Source organism: Grampus griseus (assembly GCF_964374135.1).
Source record: "Grampus griseus genome assembly, chromosome: 8".
In the NCBI taxonomy this organism is placed as follows: Eukaryota; Metazoa; Chordata; class Mammalia; order Artiodactyla; family Delphinidae; genus Grampus; species Grampus griseus.
The window spans coordinates 63,167,195-63,193,669 of record NC_139002.1 but is presented as its reverse complement, the minus strand read 5'-3'; the positions used below and the strand labels follow the sequence as shown (position 1 = coordinate 63,193,669).

The 26,475-nt window shown below is 45.5% G+C and overlaps 1 protein-coding gene across 1 annotated transcript; it reads right to left on the bottom strand.

The window, feature by feature from the left end:
* Positions 1–412: 412 nt before the first annotated feature.
* On the bottom strand, positions 413–26,475 carry OLFML1 (olfactomedin like 1). The gene is made up of 3 exons (XM_082660933.1): positions 25,889–26,475; positions 23,391–23,679; positions 413–1,752 (listed from the first exon to the last, which is right to left on the bottom strand). The coding sequence occupies exons 1-3, from the start codon at positions 26,012–26,014 to the stop codon at positions 962–964; spliced, it is 1,206 nt and encodes a 401-aa protein (XP_082517059.1). The 5' UTR covers positions 26,015–26,475; the 3' UTR covers positions 413–961.

Genomic DNA, 26,475 nt, shown 5'->3' with positions numbered 1-26,475 from the left:
TTGTATTTCAAGCAAGATGAGAAAAGCAAGGGAAGGAAAGGCAAGATAAGAACAGAGGTGGGGTCCTCACCCTTAGGCTGGTTTTCTAGAGGAAGCAGCTTTTGAAAGGCCTATAGGAGGGTCTTGTGTGGACATGCGACTAGCTAAAGGGGCGAACCATTATTTTTAGGTTGAGATGATTAACGTATTGCTTAGAGAAGGTTGGGCGAACAAACATATATATTTGATGCTTCCTTGGACAACGGAAAGATTATGGGGTTTGCAGTATTTTCTAGCTCTTTCATTTTGTAGCTTTGGTACTTTGAATGGCTCACCTGAACCCTCCTCCTCTATAAAGACTTGTCCTGACTATCTCCTAAGGGTGAGATGACTTGTAACATGGGTGCAGACACTCTGTAACTGGAAACTGGTATTCAAATGGTAATGTTTTCACTTTATTATTACATCCACCTGGCTTGGTGGAGGGGCAGAACCAGGGGAAACCGAGATTAAACATCAATAAGAAATAGTACTTTATTTGGGCAGTGAATAATGGAAGAATATCAGTAGGCATTTGTGAAAGAGGAAAGAGATTTGAGCAAAGACCAGAGGGGAGAGAAGCCAGGAGTATTAGGGGGTGGCTTACATTTCTAATGGCTGGGGGGCGGGGGCGGGGAGAGTTAGAGTAAATGCTAGTAAAAGAAAAGGCTAGAAGTAAACTGGATCGGAATGTGGAAGGCCTTGAGCTCCAGGAGGTCTGGATGGGTAATGGAAGTTGTTGAAAATTCCTGAATGACAGACTCTCATCTATGCTCTTGGAAGATACTGAAGGCAGTACCATCTGGAAAAGGACGCGTGCGCATTCCCGCTTCCAGCCCCTATCCCTGTGTGCGATTAGAGGGATTCTGTGTTGCAAAGGGGCTGTGGCTTCTGTCTCCCGGAGAGCAGCATCCCCGGCGCTCTCCCTCGTGGCTGCAAAGCATCACTGCAGAGGCTGCTTTCTCTTTGTCTGGAGTTTGTAAATGATCTGGTTTCCATCATTCCAGGCATAGAGCTGCTTATCTCTAGGGTTGTAATGGATCATGGAGTGACTCCTCGACCGCCTGGGGAAGAACACGTTGGGCAGATCCTCCTCCATGACAGCGCCCAGCGGATCATAGACACAAGTGATGTGATGCGGGCCGAGGCCACCAGAGCTGTAGACCACGTAGAGGACACCACACAAGAGGAAGGAGGCTTCGGCATCCTGACTTCTGCATGGAGTGTCCCATGAGTGTTCCACTCCCAGTGTGTCGGGCTCAATTTTCGTGAGAACCAAATGGCCGTGGATGCTTGGCCCTGAGTGGATGGCCCAGAGCCCGTGCTCATCCACAGCCAGGTCAATGTAAGTCGAGGGGGAGCGCGGGTAGGCCAGGGCTCTGCCTGCCCCTCCCGAGAGCAGCATCCGATCTTCCACGGTCCTCTTCTGCAGGTTATATTTGATGATCTCATTGGGAGTCCCTTGGCTGTGAAAAAATAGGAAACCTTTGTAGATCACTTGGCCTGTCCCCTGCCAGGAATGTGTTAGGATCAGCTTCCGGGGGGCGGGCTTGGTGCTGTCTTCCATGAATGCCCGGATGCTGGCAAATTCCCAGACAGTGTTGTTTCTGGATCCAATTAAGAGATACACTTTTGGAGAGTCTCTGACAGCATCTTTCATCCAAGAGCCATCTGTGTCCACTGTCTTCTTCACTATTTTCAGAGACTTTATGCCCATCAGCATGTTGTCACAGCCTGGCCAAACAGGAGAAAAGGGGAAGGTTACTTTATAAACGCAAGAGGTCTGCTTTTCTCACAGATTGCTTTTTTTTTCCTTCAGTGTCTAGAATAAAATGATCACACAGAGATCAATCATAACTGATTGTAGGATTCAATGAATCAAGGACTTTAATGAATAATTGGGTCTCTGTGAAGCGAGCTGCCGTCCAGTTATAAGCGCATTAGTCACGATAATCAAATCAGGATATAACCAACTATTTGCTGTGTCAGAGGCCCTGTTAACTCTCTAGAGCGCTTGAGGTTGACACACTGAGAATGACTAGGGTATGGAACGACCTAATTCAATTCTGTTTGCCAAGATGTTACTGGGTATCTGCCGTATACTTAGCTTACAGTACTCTCCCAGAACAGTGCTAAGTACTAAAGATAAAAATTATACTATCAACCCTACACCTTGAGGAGGTGACCTTCTAGTGAAGGATTCTGGTTCTTAACCCTACTAGACCATTATAAGGGTTCTACTCATGCCTTCACTCATTTAGTGATGAATGCATGCGTGCCTTTAGTCAGCTGACTTTGGATACCTACAAAAAGCAAGATACTGAGCTAGGTGTTATGAGCTGGGGCTACAATGGACTGCGGTGCAATGATAAATTAAGCACGGTCCTGGCTTAACAGGTACATGACTATCTAGAATATAAAGCTTAAAATGAATTTTTTTCAAAAAGGAGGACAAAGAAGAGACATATCATGTGACACAGGAGAGAATCTGCATTTGAATTAGCCCTTGAAAGACACCTTGAAGGACATTCTGAGATGGGCGGGAAAAACTTTCCCAACAGTTAACAAAACCACACTGGGGAAAGTCCTCCAAGATTAGTGTTAGTTAAGTAGTATAGAGTTTCACCCAATACCAGCCAAATACTTTGTGTATAAAACTAGATGCATAAAACAAAGCAGTAAATTGAAACCAGCTCCGTGCCTGGAACCTTGAAGGTGGAGCTAAGGAACATGAATTTAATTCTGTAGGGAGGTAGGGAGCTACTGAAGTTTTTGAGCACGACTGAAACATGGTCAAGGTTGTTCTATAAGATTAATTAAGCTGGCAGCCATGTGTACGATGGATACAGGGAGAAGAGACTAAAATCAGGGAAACCAATTCGGAGGGTATTTCTATAATCCAAACAGGATGATAAAGGTCTAAACTAGGTGGAAGAAGATGAAGTAAAAAGAAGGGGCCTACATTTTTCTAGCTCCTCACAGCTACTTAGACTATTACTCTCTCAGCTTCATGCAAAAACCCTTCCTTGGGACTTCCCTGGTGGTCCAGTGGTTAAGAATCCGCCTTCCAATGCAGGGGACGCGGGGTCGATCCCTAGTCGGGGAACTAAGATTCCACATGCCGCGGGGCAACTAAACCCGTGTGCCACAACCAGAGAGCCTGCGCACTCTCTGCCACAACTAGAGAGAAGCCGGCGTGCCACAACAAAGAGCCCTCATGCTGCAAGCAATGCCACAACAGAGGTCCTGCATGCTGCAACTAAGACCCAACACAGCCTAATTAATTAATTTAAAAACCCCAAAAAACAAAAACCCTTCCTTCTTTGACCCTGATCCTGGATCAGTTCAAAGTTCTGCCTGCCCTTGAGAGTTGTGTGTTGGTGGAGAAAAACTCAAAATGGTGCATATTGGTGTCATTACACTAAGGGATCTCCAACCTCAGCTGAGCCCTAACTACTGTACTATACTCTCTGTGCTCAGCCCATCTTCCACATGGCACCTATCTTAAATCCTGCCTCCTGCCCCAAAACTAGCTCATCAGTGCCTCATAATAACTCCTTTGCAAAAATAAATACCATTAGATGTGAACTCCCTCCACTTCCTGTTCCTCACTTATAGACTTTTCTTCAACTCCTGCCCTTTCTACCCTCCCACACATCTTTTTTTTTTTTTTAATTTATTTTTGGCTGCCTTGGGTCTTTGCTGCTGCACGCGGGCTTTCTCTAGTTGCAACGAGTGGGAGCTACTCTTTCGTTGCGGTGTGCAGGCTTCTCATTGCGGTGGCTTCTCTTGTTGCGGAGCACGGGCTCTAGGTGCGTGGGCTTCAGTAGTTGTGGCACACGGGCCTCAGTACTTGTGGCTCACGGGCTCAGTAGCTGTGGCACACGGGCTTAGTTGCTCCACAGCATATGGGATCTTCCCGGACCAGGGCTTGAACCTGTGTCCCCTGCATTGGCAGGCGGATTCTTAACCACTGGACCACCAGGGAAGCCCCCCTCCCACACATCTTAAAAGAAGCCATGTCATTCCTCCTGTGTAAGACTAATACTTCCATCTGCACCCATCTCATCCTTTCCTGGCTTCTTCTAGATTTCCTCCATGAATGATCCCCTTTCTATTATCTCAGATTTCTCCTTCGCTACTATTTTATTAGCTTGGAAACATCAATTCTCCCACAGTTAGGCACTCTTTTCTACTTACTTCACCCTTTCTATAATTTTATAGAACTAGACTCTCCTACAGGATAGTTTATACTCTCTGCATCCATTTCTTCACCTCCCATTCTTTTACTTCACCATAACTTCACAGAAACAACCTTTTAAAATGTGACCAGGGACTTCCTAACTGAAAACTCAGATCTTTTATCTCCGTATCTTACCTGACCTTTCTGTAGCATGGCAGTGTTGATCAGTAAAGATCAAGGGGGGAGAAAATGTCTTCCCCCTTGATCTTTGTGTCACCACAGAGACAATGTCTGTGTTCATCAAATGCCGTTTCATTTTCCTCTTCCTTAGTCACACGTTAGCAGTCTCCTTTGTATGTAAGCTGCACCCGTTGACCTATATCCTGTCTAACAGGATGTAGACAGAAGTGGTATAAGCCATTTCCACATGGTCCTTACATACGCTATCTTCAAGAAGACCTTAGAATCTTGGGATTGTCATGGTGACCAAGTTAAAGAGGGATGTGGGTCAAGATGAGATGAGAGCTGCTCATCATTTTAGGAAAAGTGGGTCATCAGTTTTAATTATGAGCTGCTTGTTGGGGCTGCCCTGTTAGACAGGGCAGTGAGCAGTGGTGAGCAGTGTCACAGAGGCAGGGAGTGGTGGCCTTACCAGAAGCATGAAGAACCTTGTGTTTCTCCCTCAAATCTGTAACACAGGTAGGAGAGCAGAGTCTTAATAAAAGCATGGGAACTCTCTGGGCTTCCCTCACTGACTGCTGTAGGGTAAGGTGGTGGAGTGATAGTCGGGTGTATAACAGTCTCTCAAGAAGAACTGAGCACGCTGAGAGTCTCCCTCAAATCCTTCTAAAACCTTTGATATCAGAAGCTAGAAGGGCCAGTGGGTTGTCATTTTGTTCTTAATAAATGCATGGGTTCTCCAGGCCAACTGGAGGCCGACTAGAGTCAGAGGACAAGAAGCAGGATGATGGGAGAGAAAGTGGACACGAGGAAGAAGGATGCACAGCCATAGCACAGGGAACTATAGCCAGTCTCCTGGGATAAACCATAATGGAAAAGAATATTAAATAAAGAATGTATATATGGGTAAAACTGAGTCACTTTGCTTTACAGCAGAGACTGGCACAACACTGTAAATCAATTATACTTCGATTAAAACAAACAAACAAATAAACATGCACAGCCAGAGAAGTCCCAGAGGTTGAGGTCAGTAAGCATTTGGCAAACTGCTTGTGACTGCCAGCTGTTTGGGTAGCAATCCTACCACAGTTCCTTAATCAATTCACCACCCACAATGATCACAGCTTCTCTTCTCTCCTCAAGGGTCCCTCATACCCTCCTCACTCGCCTAGGCAGATCTTGCCTCTGATTTCACTGAGAAAACAGAAGCAACAGGAGAACAACATCATCGCTGGTGTGGATTACTGCAATAGCCTTCTACGTGGTGGCCAAACTTCTATCCTTGACCCCAGAGGCCATTCCTCACAGCAGCCGAAGCATCTTTGAAAAATTAAGTCAGATCATGTCACATGAGTTCAAAACTCACCAGGGACTTCCCATCTGACTCAGAGTAAAGCTCACATCTCTGCCTTCCGGGCCATCTGGGACTGCCTGCCCACTGCTTCCCTGCCTTGTCTCCTGCAACTCCCCTACTTTGATCATTTTGTGCAGCTACACTGGTCTCCCTGCGGTTCCTCAAATTATGCCAAGCACGTTCCTGCCTCAGGAATTTGGCACATTTTGTTCCCTCTGCTCGGAACCATCTTCCTGAAGATATCTACTAGACTTCCTCCCTCGCTCCCTTTAGATCTGCTCCCAAATGTCTTCTCCTGATCATAAAGGTCTTCTCTGACCACCCTATTAAAAATGGTGGCCCGTCCTCCAGCTCTCCATATCCCCTTTACCCTAGCTCACTGTTCTCCATAGCGCTTACCTTCTATCTGACATATTATAAATTCATCTGTTAACATATTTATGGCTCAACTCCCCTCAATAGAGTATAAACTCCACAAGGGCATGAGCTTTGCCTTATCTGTTTCATTCACTGCTGTATGTCTTGCCCCTAGGATAGCATCTGGCACACAGCAGGCCAGTATTTGCTGAATGAATGAGTTTCCAACCACCCAATCTATTAACCAGTTGCGCCCAATCCCATACTCCCTGCGTCCCTCCTGCTCTCTTTACTTTTGCAGTGGATCTCATCCCTCTCACCGAGTCAAGGACTCAGCACCAGAAATTATCTCGCCCTCTCCTGCTCAATAGTCTCTTCCTCCCAACTGGATCGTTCCCCTCTGTAAACAAGCAGGCTGTAAGATCATGCTAGAATCCAGTGTGGCCCCATTTTTCTATTCCACTTTATAACAAAACTCCTTGAGAGAGGAGGTTTCTCACCTCCAATTATCCCTTAAGCCACTCTAATCAGCTCCAGCTCTCCACAACTCTAAGTTCCCCTGCCCCACTCCACTGGATCAGTTTTTGCCAAGGTCGCCAACAACCACCATGCTGTAAAATCTAAGGGTCAGTTCCCAGTCTTCATCCTAATCAACTTCCCAGTAAGCTTTGGTTACTTGATTGCTACCTCTCCCTGAAACTCTTTCTCCTCGTGATTCTGGAACACCCCTGCTTTTGTTTGTCCTATTGTTCAGGATTGTTTTAATCTTGGAATTCATGGCTGCTTCCTTACCACCATCCATCTTTAAGTGTTCTATCCTCAGACCTTTTCATTTCTCTATCTACGATCACTTTCCAGCTCACTTCATTCTTTCCCATGGCTCTGAAGAGCATGTAAGTTCTGAATAAGGATGAAATCCAAACTTGTACCTGGAATGACATCCTATCTGGATGTCTACTTAGCCCCAAACTCGTTCATCTAGTCAGTGTTCCTCATTGGCTATCTTCAAACTTCACCTGTCCAAAGCAGAACTCTTGCTTTTATCCCCCAAACTTCCTCCCTCTTCTTCCCATTTTGAGCAAGAACCATCAATCAAATTTCTTCTCTAGTAGTCATTCTTGATTCATTTCCTTCCATCTCCCCACACTAGCAAGTTCTGGCAGTAAACTTACCTTTAACTTATGACGTTATACTTAAATTAAAATGCTCAGTATATTTATATATCCTCCTCTTCCCACTCCCTCTGCCTCCTCTTCCCCTGCACGCCGTGAACCCTCACCTTTTGCCTGGACTACTACAATAGTCCCTAATTTGTCTCTCTGATTTTACTCTTGCTTTGCTATAGAATGTTCTCCACAAAGCAGTAGGAGTGATCTGTTTAAAAACATGAATTATGTGACCAACCTGCTAACCCTTTTTTCCCACCACTCTTGGAATAAAATCCTAATTTGGTTTAAAGCGCCTACCTCGTTTGGCCCCTCCCTGTCTCTGGGACTTGATCCTCCACTTTCTCCCCAACCCTGCCCCACAATCTTGCCTCACTGTGCACTGATTACATTGGCTTTCTTGCTGTTCTGGGAGCTGTCAAGTTTGCTTCTGCCTCAGGACTCTTGCACTTGCAATTCTTTCTGCCTGGAGTGTTCTCTTCCTTGATGCTCCCATGGTCTACTCCTACTTGTCCTTCAAAGCTCAGTTTCAATCTTATCTCCTTAAGAGACTACCTGCGACCACTGTATCTACATTTAAAATGATCTACTGCAGCATCTCTCTTATTTTCTTTATATCACTTACCATGTTCTGTAATTATGTTATCTGTTTTACTTACTAGTGTATTGTCCTTCTCCCCCATTAGACTATAAGCTCCACAAAAGCAGGGCCTTTGTCTTCCTGTTTACTGTTGTACTCTACTGCCTTACTGAGAGCTCTGTGGTTCAATAAATATCTATTGAATTAATAAGGAAAATAGGTTCATTCAAGCAGATGTTTTTCTAGGGTTTAACTGGTGCTGCACATCCAGAGTTCTGACCACAGAGCTGTCTTAAGTAATAATAATTTGTAAAGCGCCTTAAAGCTTTTATGATACTTTCAAATGCATTATTTCATTTAAAGATGTGGCACAACATTGTTACCAAGGAAACATAGGGCAGGAGTGGGGTTGGGGAGAGCCAAGTCCTGGGAAATCAGTCCTTTCAGCAGTCATGTCATCAGTGGTTGCTCCCAGAGGCTTTGCCTGGCCCACAGCATGGCCAGGGTCAGACTTTGGGGCAAGCTATTGAAATGAGCAGGACCCTGTGGGGCTCCTGGGCACGGAAGTCTTTCTGTGTCCCCCGTTTCTTGTTTGTAGGGAATAGACTCCAGCCTCCATGACCTTCCCTGAGTTCCAAAGGCCAGACTCGAACAGCTGCTAATCAGGGAAGGGAGGGGACTCAGAGACAAGGGAGGAGCAGTCAAGAAACAATAGTGCAGCCTCGGGGCAGGGTCCTGGTTCCACCTGAAGGGATACACATAACAGTATCTTTGAGCTCTTCTGCAGAACTGAAACCCCCAACAAATGGAAGATGTTACATTCTTCATTCAAGAGAAGGTCACAGTTTGATAACCTTGAGAAGCTCATCGGGAGACCACCTGAGGCCAGATTAAAGGAGTGCAGGCCCTGCACACACCCTGATCCTTGTCAGCAACCCCACCCTTGAACCACTGCTATAAAACTCCTCGCGTTAAGACGCACAGTTTTTCAGGGCATGAGTCCACCATGTCCTCTTCGCCTGGCAAAGCAATAAACCTATTCTTTTCTACTTCACCCAGAACTCTGTCCCCAAGATTTGACTCGGCACCAGTGTACAGCGGCCGAGTTTTTGACATCATTATGGAAATCTCTCGGCCATCATTTGCCACTGTGTTACCCTACTGACCCGCTTTGCCAGACTGGGGGATTGCTTCCCTGTGGCCTCTGGGTCAACTTCATTCTGGTTGGCCTGGGTTAAAGAAGCCAAACCCCTAGGAAAGGCAGAGGAGCCTGGGCCAGCTGGGAACCCTAGAATAAGTTTCAAATATCTCAGCATGGCACTCAAGGTCCCTCATCTGCATTTCAGGAGCAGCTCACAGAAGGATCCCCCTCCATGCTGAGCTTTGGGGGCTATGGGCCGTGGTGCAGAAAAGAGAAGAGTGGACTGCCCTGCTTACCAAGATCCGTCTCTGCTAGGGCTCGGTATGCCTTTTCTCAGTCTCACCAGCCGAATCTGTCTCATGTGAATGCTCTGCTCTTCCCACATACTCTGGTGATCACAGAGGATGAATGAACAAGGATTTAAGCTTGTATGTGATCACAGATACATTTAATGGGAAAGAGTGGGGGTCCCAAGGGCCACAAGAGAAGCTCAGAAGCTGTTCCCTATTGAGGAACAAGCCCAAAATCTCAAGAAATGAATAAATACCTACAAATATATATAATATGCTTGGTACTGTGATAGGTACTTATTTGCATTAATTTATCTACGTCTTATAATAAGCCTAAGTGGTAGATATTTTAATCTCCATTTTCCAAGTTTTAAAAAAAAAAAAGTTTGGATAAGTTACCTGGATAGATCATCTAGCTAAGAGGGCCTCTGAGCTCATCTGAGCTGGAAGGCAGGGCCATCCAGGACACCCCCAGCCAGCCCCAGGAACATGGTGGATGGGTGTGTGCACATGGTGGGAAGGGGTGAGCCTGGGTGTGCCTAGAGAGGGAGCGATGAGGATAATGGACTCCCTGGGGCCTGTTCACAGGGTGCTAAGATATCTGTCCTGATTGGGAAGCTCTCAGGCTGCCCATCCTCCTGGGAAGAAAGTTAGCAGGCTTGCAGCCCAGCTACGAGAAACTATGGCTAAGAACAAGGCATTCAATGTCTCATCAGTGAGAAAATGTTCATTTAAAATACAGGAGAAATTAATACAAACATTCTTCTTTCTCCTTCTACTCCTCTTTTCTAATGCAGAATCCTTGAAGAAATAGCAAAACAAGAGTGTTAGATGGTTTCGATCAGGGAAACACAGTCCGGGGGGGAACACAGAATTTCCAACCCCGTGAGGTCCCGCTTCTCCTATCCCTTTGTAGCCAGAACCTGGGACTGGGAGTCAGAGACCTGAGTGGTCCGAGCTCCATCTCTGCCTCCCTCTGTGACTCCCTGAAAGTTCCTTGTCAATCAAGCCTTAGCTTTTCCAGCTGCAGAACGAGGGGTTTAGCCTGGATGTCGTATAGTTTATTCAGGTGGATATTCTGTAATTTTTATAAATTCCTCCTCTTTTGGAATTTGGGGAAAATATACTCACAGTGTCTGAGTAAAAGGGTAAGTTAAAACTCCCTGCTGTGCTTCTCTTGAGAGGAGATAATTAACAGGAGTAAAAGGTTGAGGAAGGATAGGAAACAAATTGAAAACTTTTGAGTCCAGCCAAGATGCAAATTATTTAACAGAGACACTGACATTGTGCAAACCAGAGAATGAAAATCTGTGGTTTAGCCCTTAGGCAGACTTGCAGACAAGCAATTAGGATAGAATTTGGCCCAAGGCCTCAGAGTGAATTCATATATAAATATCATTTATTTGAATCTTTTAAATATTTTCCCCCTTATTTAATAGGATTACTCTCCAGACTTGCTGAGACTCGTCCCTCCATAGGGGAATGACTCAATCAGAGTTATGTTTTAAAAACAGTGGTCTGCATATTAGTAGAGAATGAACGGGGGGCGGGGGAGAGGCGGGGGAGAGGGGATAGAGGGAGACAGGTGGAGAGTCTGTAAGTACAATCCAGACGAGAAAAATCTAAATGGTGATGGGAATGAAAAAATGGGCATAGACTCAAAAAACAGAAAAAGAGAGGTCAGGTAACTGATTCAGTTGTGGGAGTGGAGTGATAAACCAGACTCAAGGTTTTGAGACAGAAGGGAAGGGGGGAGGGCACAACCTTTAAAAGTATGACACTGAGGATACAACAAAAACTGGTTAGACCCAACTAGGCCCAAGATGGCAGAAGATTCAACGTCCAGTAGGCCTTGAGCCCCATTATACGCTCATTGTACTACATGAGCATATGTTAAATGACACCCACAGGCACCATGACAGTTCTGAGGCCGACCATAAAAGACCAAAAGGTGGGTGATGGCCCAATTCCTGGAAATCTCCAAACATTCCCCAAAATAATTGGAAAAATCCCCTCATTCATTAGCCTATGAAATTACCCAGCCTGTAAAAACTAACCACCCCATATTTCGGGGCTGCACTCACCTTCTGAGACAGACCACATTCTGCCTATGGAATGTGTATTTCTCAATACATCTGCTTTCACTTTACTATGGCTCACTCGTGAATTCTTCCCTGTGTGAAGCCAAGGAACCTCACTTGGCGGCCTGTCCCATGGACTTGCCCAAGACCTCAGATGTGACCATCCTCTCACGCCCCATTTTCCTACAACAGTTGGGGGTGATAGAATGCATGAGACAGCAACAGGGAAGGAAGGTCAGATTTAACTGGGAAGAAAAGTGATGAATTCACTGAAAAGAAGAGAATTTCTGTAAAGCCATGCATATTTTGACTGCTTCTTGAAATTCTCCGTTATAAATCTTGATTTCTTCAATCATCTGAATTGTATTCATGTTAATAAACATTTGTCAATACCTCTGAAGTGACAGGTACGTGGGGATGTCAAAGATGACTGCTCTCAGACGAGTAGTCAATTATGAAGCTTCAAGCTATTACAATAAAATTGTCAATGTGGACTTAAGTGTTCTGGAAACTAGGGGCATTTATGCTTTTTGCCCACGGGATATATTTCTTTTTTTTTATTTAATAAATTTATTTATTTTATTTATTTATTTTTGGCTGTGCTGGGTCTTCGTTGCTGCGTGCGGGCTTTCTCTAGTTGAGGTGAGCAGGGTCTACTCTTCATTGCAGTGCACAGGCTTCTCATTGCGGTGTCTTCTCTCATTGTGGAGCACAGGCTCTAGGGGCACGGGCTTCGGTAGTTGCGGCACACGGGCTCAGCAGTTGTGGCTCACAGGCTCTAGAGCACAGGCTCAGTAGTTGTGGCGCATGGGCTTAGTTGCTCCGCGGCATGTGGGATCTTCCCGGACCAGGGATCGAACCCGTGTCCCCTGCATTGGCAGGCAGATTCTCAACCACTGCGCCACCAGGGAAGCCCCTCACAGGATATATTTCTGATATGTCAGCATGGTACCCAAGGTCCTTCATCTGACCTCTTTTGTCATTTGCCCACCACAATGGACTAGTTACTAGTCACTGAACTTGCCATGGCCTCTCACAAGTTTTAAACTTTGCCCCTACTTTTCCTTAGCTCATCTTCACTAACTTAGGATACATCTCTTGTCCTTCAAAACAAGTCTCTGACTCTTGCATAGCAGCTAGTTGCTCCTTGTGTACCTGAAGCATTCTGTGCAGCCCTCTTCTGGGGCAGTTTTCGGGCTGAACTGGAATCGCCCATTCACTTTGCTTCCTTGCAAGCACTTAAGACAGAAGCTGTGCCTTGTCTTTTTATCCACAGTGCCTGGGACACAGTACACATCTCCCTCACTATTCAAACGCTTACTGTTCAAACTCAGGAATCCATTCGATTCAGATAATGCAGTATTAGTCAGTTGCTACCCCAACTCACGCTAGGCCAACTTGGAAATCAAATAGATTCAAATAACAAGAAGTATGTGTGGACATTAGCAGGTGCCATTTCACTGTCTGAATGCCTGGGGGGTTGGATAGCAGGAAGGCAGGAAGACCAGCTTATATGAAGGGTACTCAGTGAGCCATGGGAGGATTTGGCTTTGCAGACGGGCTGAGAACCCAGGGTGAGTGCTTAAACAGGGCCTGGCATACGATACGCGCTCCACATGTTTTGGTGAGTCGCACAGAACTCTTTAGTGAATCCACCTCAAAGGTCTTTCTAGGTTCCCAACACTAAAAGTATTTCATGGCACCCAGTACAGAGCCTGGCCAGCTTCCCTTTATTAGTGATTAGCAGCAGAGCGTGAGAAAGAAAACATGGCTGTTGACTTGCATGGCTGGGTGCTGCTCAACAGCATGGAGTGCGTGGAAGCTGGGAAGACCTGTGAGTAGACGCGAGTCCACTGCTTCCACTGGAATTACCTATAGTTGGAGTTCATAGCCAGGATGTGTCCTTTCAGAAGAGGACAGCTTTCCATAACCTCATCTTACTTGTTTTTCTTCCACAGTATTTATCTTCTTTCTGACATATTATAAATTTCCTTGCTAACGTATTAATTGTTTGACTCCCCTCAATAGAATGTAAGCCCTATGACGGCAGGGCTTTATCCAATGTGTTATATTCACTGCTGGACATCCTGTCCTAGAATAGCCTCCGGCACATATTACTATTTCTCTATTTTAATTATGACATAATTATACAAAATTATGATTTGTATAATTATAACAAAATTATAATTTTGTTATACATCAACAAAAATTCTTTGGGGTCCTGAATAATCTTTTAAAAGTAAAGGGTTCCTGAGATAAAAGTTTGAGAGCTGTGGTCCTAGAGGATCCAGGCTGGTAAATACTCATGTAAAGTGAAGTACGGAACTGGGCAGTCCTCCAGGGAACTTCTGATCAAACAGCCTCTGTTTAGCATTATTTATCTAACTGTTGCAACATCTTAAGCATTCCAGGTTTATAATTATGAACTTCTTGCTTTTATTTAACTTTTATTTAAAGACTAAGCTGGGTTTTGTTTTTTGCATATTAGGTTAATTTTTTCCTGTAATATTCTTACCCAAACTAAAAAGGATGGAAATGTTCTCAATGTCTAGGTGTGGTATTACCATTCTCCCATGTGCCTGGTTAGAAAACAGAATCATTTTGCGTGTCGCCATGCATTCTTCCCGTGCAATCAATCCCACCGTTCTCTCTATCCTTTCTCAACGTGTGTGGGTATAGCAGCTGCTCACCTCATCCTGAACTCTGCAGCAGCCCTCTCACTGGTTCTTTGGTCTCCCCTCAAAACCATCAATCACACTAATGCCCCACTAATCCACTGCTTTCCTATAGAGATTTGCATATTTCAAATCCCATCCTTTTCTTTTTTTTTTTTTTCTTTGCCACACCACACGGCATGTGGGATCTCAGTTCCCTGAACAGGGATCAAGCCCACGCCCCCTGCATTGGAAGGCAGAGTCTTAACCACTGGACCGCCAGGGAAGTCCCTAAAAACACATCTTGATTGCTGCCTCTTTCCAGAAGCAGCAACACCAAAAGCCTCAGATGGATGCTACTAGAGGTTCTAGGGAAGGATGGGCTCCAGAGCCAGACTTGAACTTGCTTTGGCCAAAAGAACGTGGTCAAAGTGACCAGACCTTGGTGTGCTTGTGCCCTCTCCCTCAGACATCTGCCTCCACCACAAGAACAAGCCCAGGTTTGCCTCCTGCAAGATCAGATGCCATGTGGAGAAGAATAAAGCCATTGCAACGGAGGCCATCCTCCACCAGCCATCTCCTGGGCAACGTGTCACTAACTGTAGATGCACTAGGGAGCCCTGCCGAGAATAGCTAAGCCTGGTCCAGGCCAACAGAACTCCCAGCTGCCCTGTGGACTCCTGAGAAATAGTCAATGATTGTTTGAACCCACTAACTTTCAAAGTGGCTTGTCATGCAGCATTCTTGTGGCAGACACCTCGTGTGGGGTCCGGGTAAGGGAACCATGAGCAAGATAGGGAGACTGAGATGAATCTAGTGTGTCTAGCAGGTGATGCTTACTCTTCAGCGTAGCAGGAAAGTGGGAGGAAGATCGGGCTACATGAAACTCTGAGACACAGTTTCATCATCTGAAAAGAAGTCCTAATACTATCTACCTAGCAGAGTTGTCATGGGCATTGGATACCATATCAGATACAAGAGGCGTAATGGAATTCCTGGCAAACAGTTGCTTCCACTTTCCAAGAAACTACTCCTCAAGGTCAGAAAGTACTGATCCCTACTCTGTTCCAGGCACTGTGTTAGACTTGGGGAACACAGCATGAATAGTGCAGAGATGCATGGAGTATATTTTATGTTTTCAGAATAGCAGATTCAACACAGCATAGAGCATCAGGTGAATGGGAACTGGCAGTAGTGGCACAAGACTAAGTTGAGAAATGCTAAAAGTTGCTGTGTTCAAAACTTACAGTTACCAAAGGGGAAAGGGGGGGAGGAATAAATTTGGAATTTGGGATTAACAGGTACACACGACTATATATAAAATAGATAAACAACAAGGACCTACTGTATAGCACAGGGAACTATATTCAATATCTCATAATAACCTATAATGGAAAAGAATCTGAAAAAGTATATATATATGTATTTTCAGATATATATCTGAATCACTTTGCTGTACACCTGAAACACTGTAAATCAACTATACTTCAATAAAAAAAAAAGAACTTAAAGAAAACTTAAAAAAAATTGTTCATATGGCTTGCTATCTACTTTTACAATAACAGTAAATACAATAGATATAGTATGTACAATATTCATGGTTTTTATTTAATCAGCAGGTATTACTTTCAGAGAATAACAAAACACATTATTTGAAGAAAGCTAGGTTGGGGTCAGTTGTAAAGGGCTTTCTTTACGTTATTTTATGGGGTTTGCTTTACCCTGTAGGTTGTGGCTGCCATCCAAGATGATAAGCACTGATGCAGTAATTTTATCAAGATAACCCTGGTGGCAATACAGGATGAAACCCTGGAAAAGGAAGATCGGTTAGGAGTCTTCTGCAGTCATCGAGACTGGAGATGATGAGAGAGCAGTGTAGATGGAAAGAATAAACTTGAGAGACATTCAGAAGGAAGAATCTATTGAGCAACTTATCAGATGAGGGCCAAAGGGATGCTCCTGAGATTTCTAGCACAGGAGAGTGTGTGTGGGACTCTTCTGTTAACTGAGAGAATAGTGGGGGAAAGCAGAGGAAGTTCATTATTTAAAAATAAATGAAGAAAAGGCAGGGAATTAAAAACCAAGGGTTGGAGAGAGGCGGGGAACTGATGTTTCTTGGACAGGATTTGAAAGAATGATTTAAAGCAATCTGTTTGTGAGTAGGAATCATCATCAAATAACAACTAAGAGGCCTCACATGGTCTTCATGCATGTCCCACAATAATAATGCCTCTGGGCGCAGGTATTTAGTCTCAGAGCCGAGGGCTGCTACCTGAGGGCCTCTGTGACAGCCCTGCAGATGGCCGGCCTGGCCCCGGCTCTCCCTGCTATGAGCACTCAAACTCCCCCACTGCCAGTCCATTCTGAACACTGGAGCCAGATGATCTTCCTCAAAACCTCTGTCCGAGCCCGGACACTCCCCTGCGTACCACTATTACGCAAAACAGCACGATGGGAAAGGTTAGTATATGTAGGAGTCGGCCTGCCTTGGTTTGAACCCTCCTCTGGCGTCAGTTAGCAGTGAGACCTTGGACAGATGACTTATTCACTCAGTGCCCTGATTTCCACATCTATAAAATGGGGGTTAATTATAATACCCGTCACATAGGTTTGTTGTGAGAATTAGCTGATATAATCCAACAAGACATAGAAAATACTTGAAGATTACCCGGTACATAATAAGCGCTCAATAACTATTAGCTACGGTTATTCATATTACTTTCATTCCCCACAGCTAGAAAGCGAAGAGGCTCAGCACAAAGGAGCTTAGGTCTTTTCTGGTTCTTTCATCTCCTCTCCACTCCTCCCTACACCTGGGTCTACTGAACCCTAAGCCTGATTAGGCCTTTGTACATCCGCATGCTGGTCATTTGCTTGAAGTGCCCTTTACTCTGTTCTCCATGTAATTAGTTCTTTTCCAACATTAAAACTTGGCTTGAGGGTCACATTCCAGATTCCACGGTCTCCCCCATCCCCATCTCCATGGCAACCTTGACCTTACTTAATTACCAAATGCCTGCCCCTGTGCTTCTGTGACACCCTCCATCAGAACAGGCATCACACTACCTGCTATTCTGTGTTTGTTTGGAGGTTTCCCCACTTGGCTGTAAGCTTTTTGAGGACAAGAATGTTATCCTATTCAATGTTCCATCTTTAATGCCTGGCACAGTGCCAACATATATATGGAATTCAGCTAGAGATTTGTTGAATGAATGAACAAATGAATGAGTCAGAGAGAGAATGAATGGGGAGGTTCACTACACCTGGAGCCAAAGACATCCGCTAAAACAATTTTGGGATCTTCTATTAATACCTGTAGTGATGGTCCTGGAGGTATCCTCATAGACCACGGCCCTATGTCTGTTGGCCTTTCTGAACCCAGCACAGTGACCTATGGCACTGTCCCAGAGGCAGCATAGGATAAGCTGTACATATACCTTTGGCACTGCTGCTCTGCGAATGCAGTAACTTCTCTGCGTGTGTATGTGTGTGCGCACACAAGTACTCTCATACCCTCCTGCGCTCACACCTGTGTGTACCCTCAATGCCCTCCTTTGTGGGAGATACCTCTGTTGCAATTTAGAGTTATACATCTCTTAATGTTTTGTTCCACTCATCGCAAACTAATGGACCTTGAGAGTTGGCTCACAAATATGTTTTATTTGGCTTCTAGTGGGTTTTATGCTAGTTTGTTTTTTTTTAATTTTAATTTAATTTAATTTAATTTAATTTAATTTAATTTAATTTTTGCGGTATGCAGGCCTCTCACTGCCGTGGCCTCTCCCGTTGCAGAGCATAGGCTCCAGACGCGCAGGCTCAGCAGCCATGGCTCACGGGCCCAGCCGCTCCGCGGCATGTGGGATCCTCCCGGACCGGGGCACAAACCCGTGTCCCCTGCATCGGCAGGCAGACTCCCAACCACTGTGCCACCAGGGAAGCCCTGTTTTTATTTTTTATTTTGTTTGGTTTTTAATGGCTTTCAGTATGAGGCACACACATTTATACCTGAATGGACCCCAGAGGCATTTGAATTTGCAGCAATAGACTTTCTCCTCTAAAACATGATCTAACAAAGGATATGAGTTATTTACTTCAGCAGGGAGAGGGTTACTGGAGGTAATTTGCATGCACTCTTGCAAATAAAGGAGCGGGACTAAAACAGGAAGTAAAATAATGCTATAATGTCTTATTCTGACTGCCTTGAGAATTTTTCTTTACAAGCTATTTACAAGTTAAGAAGAGGTTAACACTCTTCTGATCCATCCATGAATACAGCCTGTGGAATCTGCCAAAGACTGTTAGTTGGATAAATTCTCAATCTGGGTATCTGAGCCAGTGGTGCTTTGCCACAAGTCGCCAAGTGCAATGCAAAATTTCTTTTTACTTATAACAGTTATAGTACCAAAGACTTGGAATGAGTTTAAAATATAAGTTAGATTGTATTCAAATATCTTTCAGTCACTGCATTCTAAATTGTGTGCATGAGAGACAGAGAAAGAGAGAGAGAGAGAGAGAGAGAGAGAGAGAAAGGAGGAGAGAGAGTCTATATGTGTTAGAGTTAAGATTCTAAGAATTTTACCTTAGCCCAAACATCCCTGGAATTGCGGTCCTCACGTGAACATCATTTGTGGATCATCTCTCAATAAAGGCTGAAGACTTGAGAACAGCTCTACAGGAAATGGCTTAATTACAGAGCAACTCTACCGTATTTATTATCCCCAGTATCTGGCCCTTTGTAGTTGCCCAATAAATATTCCTAGAATAAACGAGAACCATTTAGACTGATGTTAGAATTTTCTGGAAATCTCCTAAGACACAATGTTGAATTTTCCAAGGAAGTTATGTTATCTTCTCTCTCTAGGTTTTCTGAAAACACTCTCTAAGATGGCACGTATGTATGAATGAAACACTTGATGTGACCTCTGGCGACCCTCCCTAGCCCATAATCCCATATTTGCCCACACAAGGATGCTGACTTGAGGCCTAAGGATTCTAGTGAAAGTTTCACAGCCAGCACAGTCCCAGCAACCAAGGTTAGAAGATAGGAAGATGGGAGCCTTGTGGGAAGAAGGTGGGTACAGGTAACAGCACTGGCTGGGATGGGCAGAATTCTAAGGTTCCCACCCCCATGGTCATGCCCTACATACTCCCCTCCCCTTGAGTGAGGGCTGCAGCCTCACTCAATATGATTGTGAATATGATTGCCTTCCTTGACTAGGTTACATCATGAGACAAAGCTAAAGAGATTTTGTAGATATAATTAAGGTCCAAAGTCAGTTGATTTCGAGTTAATCAAAAGGAAGATGATTATGGGTGGGCTTGACCTCAATCAGATACAAACTCTTAAAAGAGAGACTGAGCACATCCCAAAGAGAGGTGCTCTCCTCCTGGCCCCGAGGGAGCAGTAGCCACATTGCGAGCTGCCTGTGAAGAGGAGCGGCTTCTGGAAGCTGAGGCCTCCGCCCTACAACCACAGGAAGGTGAATTCCGCCAACATCAATGAACTTGAAAGAGGACCCTGAGCTCCAGGTGAGAAGGGAGCCCAGCCAACACCTTGATTGTACCCTCACGAGACTGTTGAACGAAGCATCCAGCTAAGCTGTGCCTGGATGCCTGAACCCAAAGAAACTCTAAGATAATACATGTATATTATTTTAAACTGCTAGAGCCGCGGTGATTTGTTACACAGTATTAGAATAACTAATACAGCCATAGTTACTAAGATACATGGCCGAAACCACGGGGGATGGGCACAGTATGTAAAATACAAAACAGTGCGTGGAAGGGGGATACACTGGCATTCCAAAGTCCATCCTTGGGCACAGAACTTCTGGAAATAATAGGTCAGAGGGCACTAATCACGCAGTTGTGATTGTTTGCAGGTCTGTCTTTCCCTAACCAAGCTCTGAGGGGTCTCTGCCATCAAAGATGGTTTTGCCCTGACCCCGGCTCTCTGAGTACAGGAATGAAGACGTCAGTATATTCACGGTCAGGCTGAGGAGTCAAACACACACAGATATGTGTGGTTGAGAGTTAGTGCTGCCTTGGAAGATTGAGTGAGGTGCTCCAGGTGCATTAGGGGCCAATCTGTCTGGTGGGGCGGGAGGGGAGAGCTGGGGAGGTGGGCAGAAGTGTTTACAGAGAATCCACAGAATTTTTGAGACATAAAAGGTGGGTAGAAAAATATATGTACATATATATATATATTTGTTTGTTTATCTGTTTTAATTGCTCCTGCATGTGGGTAAATTATGGGAGGAGATGGAGATCAGCTCAGGCCACTTTCTGAAGGGTCTTCCTCATATAAAAGGCTGAGATTTGAAGGGGTTTTTTGTGGCTGTTGATAATTGGTGCCAAACGGCGAACACATTCTACATCCACGTGTGTTGTGGGAAGGCCTACGAGACAGCACACAGCAGGAGGAGGCAAAACCAGAGGCCAGAGAAGCTGTAAGAAAGCCAGTTGCAGGATGCAGACATGTTCCACTGCTTCCTCTGTCCCTGCTGTGAGCACAGGGCCCATCCAGGAGTCGAGGCAAAAAGTGCTTGTTGAATCATAAACTGACAAATCATCAAAAGAGGGCTCCTGGGATTCCCTGGTGGCGCAGTGGTTGAGAGTCCGCCTGCCGATGCAGGGGACACGGGTTCGTGCCCCGGTCCGGGAAGATGCCGTGGAGTGGCTCGGCCCGTGAGCCATGGCCGCTGAGCCTGCGCGTCCGGAGCCTGTGCTCCGCAACGGGAGAGGCCACAACAGTGAGAGGCCCGCGTACCGCAAAAAACAAAAAACAACAACAAAAAAGAGGGCTCCCGAGGCAACAGGCATGGAAGCAGCCATCTCTGAAAAGTCGAAAGAGTTTTCACTCACCATGGAGCTGGGAGAGGGAATATTTTAGGCCTCCAGGGTCTGAGAGATGAGGCAGAGGACAAGGGTTGAAATAGCAGAAAGTCCAGACTCAGGACCTCTGCTGAGCTCTAGCTGGAGTGGAAGTGGGCAACCTCAAGGTCTGAGGGGCTTAGAGTGTCTCAGAGATCCAAGCCAGCACCATCGTCCAGGCTTGGGGTCCTTCCTCACCCCTGGGAGAGCACATTCTAGCTCAGGCTACATTTATCACCCAATCCTCCCCATCAGCTTTTTAGGGAGCTGTTCCTTTTCCACTGGCTCATCCTTGCCCTTTTCCCCAGTCCCTCGTCCCATGCTTACCCCCAGCTGCTCCCTCTCAGAAGGAGGAGGTTCATCTCAAGACAGGGCCAGAAAGGACCACTCACTTGACCAACTTGACCAAGTGCTTCATAATATAGATAAGGGACCCTCTTCTCTGTCTTCTGACTCAGAGATAAGATATTCTCTTTTCTGCCAAAACCTAATAACCCCTCTGTCTGTGCTAACAATCCCTCTATCCATTCATTCATTCGTCCCCTTAGTTATTCACCAACAAGTATTTATTGAACATAGACACTATTCTAGGCACTGGGTTGCAGCATCGAACATGAAAGGCAGGATCCAGGCTCTCATAGAGCTGACACTCGAGAAGAGGAGGCAGAAAATGAGCATCAAGCAAATAAATGAACTAGAAGATCTCAGAGTAATAAGCGCTCCGAAAAAAACAACAGAAACAGTCAAGTAGTAAGTGCTCCACAACGCCTCTTGGGTTACCTTTCGCAGCGTACTTCAGACCAACCACCCGATGGCCTAGGCCAAAGACCCAGGAAGCATCGTGGACTCAACCCTCTCACTCATTTTTCACATTCAATTATCTGTCACAAAGCCACGTGTATTCCAATTCTCAGTGACTCTGAAATCCGTCTGTCCTTCTCCATCTCCCTGACACTTCATGCAGACACCATCACTTATTGACCAATTTTTTGCAGTATTTCCCTGATTAGTGTTCTCTCTCTAGTCTCGTCCTCTTCCTGCATGTCATGCCCCTGCTTAAAATCGTTCAATGGTTCTCAACAGTTTCTTCAGTCACGTTCAACCCCCTTAGCCTAGCACGCAAGGTCTTTCATTATCTGGGTGCTACTGAACCCTTCAGCCTTGCTTCCCTGCACTCACCTGCCCCACGCAGCTTCCACTCAGCCATCACTGCAGATCTACACGTGGAAGTGTTACTTGCCTTTGACCTGCTGCACCCTCACTTAACGCGCCCTCTGCTCATCGTTCTCTAACTTCTTTGTTCAAAAGTCAGATCAAATGTCACCTCATTTTGGAAGACCCATGGAGTTTTTACAAGGATTACATTGAAAAGATATATGAGGGGCTTCTCTGGTGGCACAGTTGTTGGGAATCCACCTGCCAATGCAGGGGATATGGGTTCGATCCCTGCTCCGGGAAGGTCCCACATGTCGCCGAGCAAGTGGGCCCGTGCGCCACAACTACTGAGCCTGCGCTCTGGAGCCCGCATGCCACGAATACTGGGGCCCACATGCCCAGAGCCCGTGCTCCGCAAAGGGAGATGCCACTACAATGAGAAGCCCGCGCTCCGCAACGAGGGGTGGCCCCCCACCCCCCACCCGCCGCTTGCCGCAATTAGAGAAAGCCTGCGCAGCAATGAGGACCGAATGCAGCCAAAGATAAATAAATTAAAAAAAAAAAAGAAAGAAAAAGAAAAGATACGTGAAACCCTTAGCCCAATAACGGCATTCAGCTTATGTCTTATTTACCTGATGAAATTTCTTACATTTGGGGCAGGCATAATTAGCATATAAATAAAGTTTTCCTATTTGCAATGAAACCATGTCAGAATACAGCCTCTGAGGTGGGGGACTTGTCTCCCTCATTGTTTTAATGAAATGGAAATTTTCCTTCTCATTTATGTTTTTGTTGCTTAATACTTGCTGTTATCATTTGAGCTTCTAACCATTATTCTTAATGGCCTGGAAGTGATTCTGATGGATCCCAAGTTTGGAGACAAATACCTTGAACATATCATCATCCCAACAGAATACACAATAATAATTCACTGTAGTTCCTGGCCCTGAGGGTTGGCTGTTGCCTTGTCCAATTTCACGATGTTTCTGGGCACATTTGCAGCCTCTCCCTACTCCCAGGGCACTGGGAGAATCCACCAACCTGCCACTCTTTGTGGCAGGGGACCACACACCTCTATCAACCCAAGGTCTATCTCGAGATGCCCTTCCTAGGCTGGCTTCTAACACGATAGCCCTGATCTTCTACGGGGGCTTTAGGAACTCTCTGGGAAAGGGAAAGCTGCTTTCTGAGAATGGATTTTCCTTTGGACACCTGTGTCCCGATAAGGTTTCTCTCCCAGCACATGCTCACAAGAGCACATGTCCAGTTCTTACTGGGTCAGACCCCCTACCTGTGTGGGAGCTGTCTCCGAGCGTGAAAGTCCCCAGAAGGGGTAATAAAAGACGCAGTTCTCTTACTTGCATTCAGCAGTGTCCGGATCCTTTTCTCCTCCTCAGCTCCTTGGACTTGCTTTTCTGTCAGCATCTTGTCCTCTGACTCTGTGCACACCTCAGCCTCCCGCAGGTACTCCAGGTAGTCGATCTCCCGCTGGGCACGTTCGACTCTCAGGGCCAGGTTATGGACCGCACTCTTGTACTCACTTGTGTACGTCTGACAGCGTCCCAGCATAACGGATATGTTTTTCGAGAACTCTCGGAAATCTTCAATGTATTCTCTCGTTGCTTGGGTACATTTCTGCAGTCCTTGCTTCAGTCAGAAAATAAATTCCCAAATTACTGCCAGTTATTTAACTTGCCCAAGTAATATCAACAGCTCTCGTTCACAGGAAAAAGACTTTTAAAGTACAGATAGTCAAATGGGGGGGAAATAAAAATCACCCACAGTTCCTTAATTCAAAGGACTATTGACACTTTAGTGTACAAATCTTTAAAAGTTTTCCCATGCATGTAGTCATACATATATAAACATATTTTTAATGTGATTTCGCCACATGTATGTTTTATAACATATTTTTAGCTTGCTGATATATTGTGAACATATTTCAATACCAATTAATATATATCTATACCATAATTTTAATGACACAATTCCACTGAATTGACATCCCATTATTTATTCCATTAGACTCTTTTTAATGGACACTTACGTAGTTTTCAACGTTCTGCCATTCAAACAAAATCTTTGTCTTTACATATTTGTGTATTTCTCTGGTTATTTTCTGAGGATACCTTTCCAGATGTGAGCTCCATCCCCAGCACCTGCACAGGGCCTGGCACACAGTCGTACTCAATAAATACTTGCTGAATGAAAGATAAGTGAATGAAGGATGGAAATGGGAGGGGTTGCTGGGTCAAACAGCATGTAGACTTAAAGACCATTTGGCGGTTCACCAAAATGCTCTCCACAAAAGTTGTAACTATATTAATATATACTCCAAACAGCAGGATATAAGACTGTTCATTGATGAATGAAAGAGAGAGAGAAAGGTGGGGGGAGAGAGAGTGTGTGAGAGGAAGGGAGGGAAGGAAGGAGGGAGAGAGAGACAGAAATAGAGAGGGAGAGAGAAACAGGAAGGGTGAGAGGGAAAGAGGGAGGAGAGAGAAACTGTCTAAATCTTTCCTCTTTTTCCTTACCCCTCTGACACAAATCCCTCAGTGTGGAAATGGCTTCACTTTGCTGCTACGTGTCTGCCTTGGCCTGGTGGAGCACCTGGGGACTCAACTTCCCGCCCAGGTTACCACGATCGGGGCGGGAAGACCTATATACATCATATCCCTATCTTCTTAAATCCACATTCATAGCTATGAAAGTATCAGTCTATACTCGATACCCTTGTCTGCAGACAGATTCGAGTATTGGGAAAGCTTGCAGGGATGTGACTGGCGCTGACCCCCAAGGCAGGTTGGTGGTAAATGAAGAGGGACCACGGTTGAGAGTAATTCTGGCACATTTAAGGAGGTGAGACTGGGCAGGAGGTGTCTGAGGAGAGAGCAAATGAGGCAGCAGCAAGAGGCCACTGGCCTGGGAACATTTCATCCATGGCTTCCTGGCCTCAGTCCGCCGGACGTTAGGAAACGTGTGCAGCCTGCTCTGAGGAGCTGTTTTACCCTGACTGTAACCAAATAGTTTGGACTTGAAGAGTTTTCAGGAAAAAATAGAAAATTGGAGATAAGCGTGTCTTTGAGAGGAGATAAATAATTTATCAAAAGTTAACTTGTACAAAAGCAAGGCATGAAGTACGAAACAGCCAATGTCATGGCCAGGGTGTGTCAGAGGTTACTGCGGAGGGTTACATTTGGCCCTGGGAGTCTGTCCCTGCGGCAAAAATGTTGGGTTTTGCAAAGTTTAATGAAGTGGCAGCTGCAACACTTGGAGAAAAAGAGGCCCCAACGCTTTTCTCTCTGTTTAACGTTGCTGAAATCTGCTCATTTCTAAAACCAAGTCCAGTTCAGCAAAAGAAGCTACGAGCTTCTCAGGACACCAATATCATGACTTTTTGCAGTGACCTAATGGCTCACCATGAAAAGACATAAAGAAAACTAAAATCTGCGATCATCCTGATATAGTAAAACATGAAGAAAACGTGCAAATGTTTAATTTTCCTATTTTAAAAACTGAGCAACTGAATAATATTTTAGACATTTACCACCATGCCAGGCAATGTTCTAAGTAGGAATTAATTTATTAAATCTTCAGAATAGCCGTAAGAGGTAAATTCTATTATCGTCCCCATTTTACAGATGAGGAAAACCTGCCATACCAGAGGATAGCGGAAAGCCCTGCTCAAGGTCTGGGAGAAACCACTAGACTATGAAAAATACTAAGTGTACATTTAGCAATCTATTTATCATTCACTCTCCGGAAAAATGCATCACAGTAGGTAGCGAAGCGTGGGTAAGATAAAGTGACTTCCGGGAGGCAGGTTCCCCAGATCAGGGGCACAGATGCCACCTACCTCCAAGACTTGAAAGCGCTGATAGATGTAGTGCACCATGGCCGGGTCCTGGGCGAACTGCGGCAGGGGCAGAAAGGCTGTGAGGATCAGAACGCTGAAAGCAGAAGCTCGCCTAAGAGCCAGCATGGTCCTGCAAACCACCCAGGGTGGGAATCTCTTCTGCTGTTGCTTCTCGAAGAAGGCTCAAGGGTCCAGGGGGTGGTCTCCTGCTTTCTAGCCGCTGCTGAGAAAAATTCTCCAAAAACAGCCAGACAGCAAAGTCTGCTAGTTACTCCCTCAGATGCGTGATCTTGCTTAGCAAGCTGGTGATCAAGTCCAGCTGTTGGCAAGTCAGTCTCCGGAGGCCGTGCAGGCCGACTTGGGGTAGAGGTCTCCCTGGGTCCAGCATCTGTCGCTATCACCTTTGACACACACGGACCCTCTGCAGGCTAGTGGTTGTCCCCTCTTCCAAGCCTGGGTGAGTGCGCATAGGGGTGGGATGGGGGGCGGGGTGGGCCTCTCCCCTCTCCCCAGCTCTTTCCTTTTTACTTTTGTTTTCTTCCTCCCTAGAGAACTCTGCAGTCCAATCACAGGCCTGACCCAACACA

Coding starts and splice junctions, on each gene's coding strand:
- OLFML1 (XM_082660933.1), bottom strand. CDS start 26,014: ATGCTGGCTCTTAGGCGAGCTTCTGCTTTCAGCGTTCTGATCCTCACA. Junction 23,680..25,888: donor AGCGCTTTCAAGTCTTGGAG/GTAGGTGGCATC, acceptor TTCTGACTGAAG/CAAGGACTGCAGAAATGTAC. Junction 1,753..23,390: donor CCGGACACTGCTGAATGCAA/GTAAGAGAACTG, acceptor CTGTTTGGCCAG/GCTGTGACAACATGCTGATG.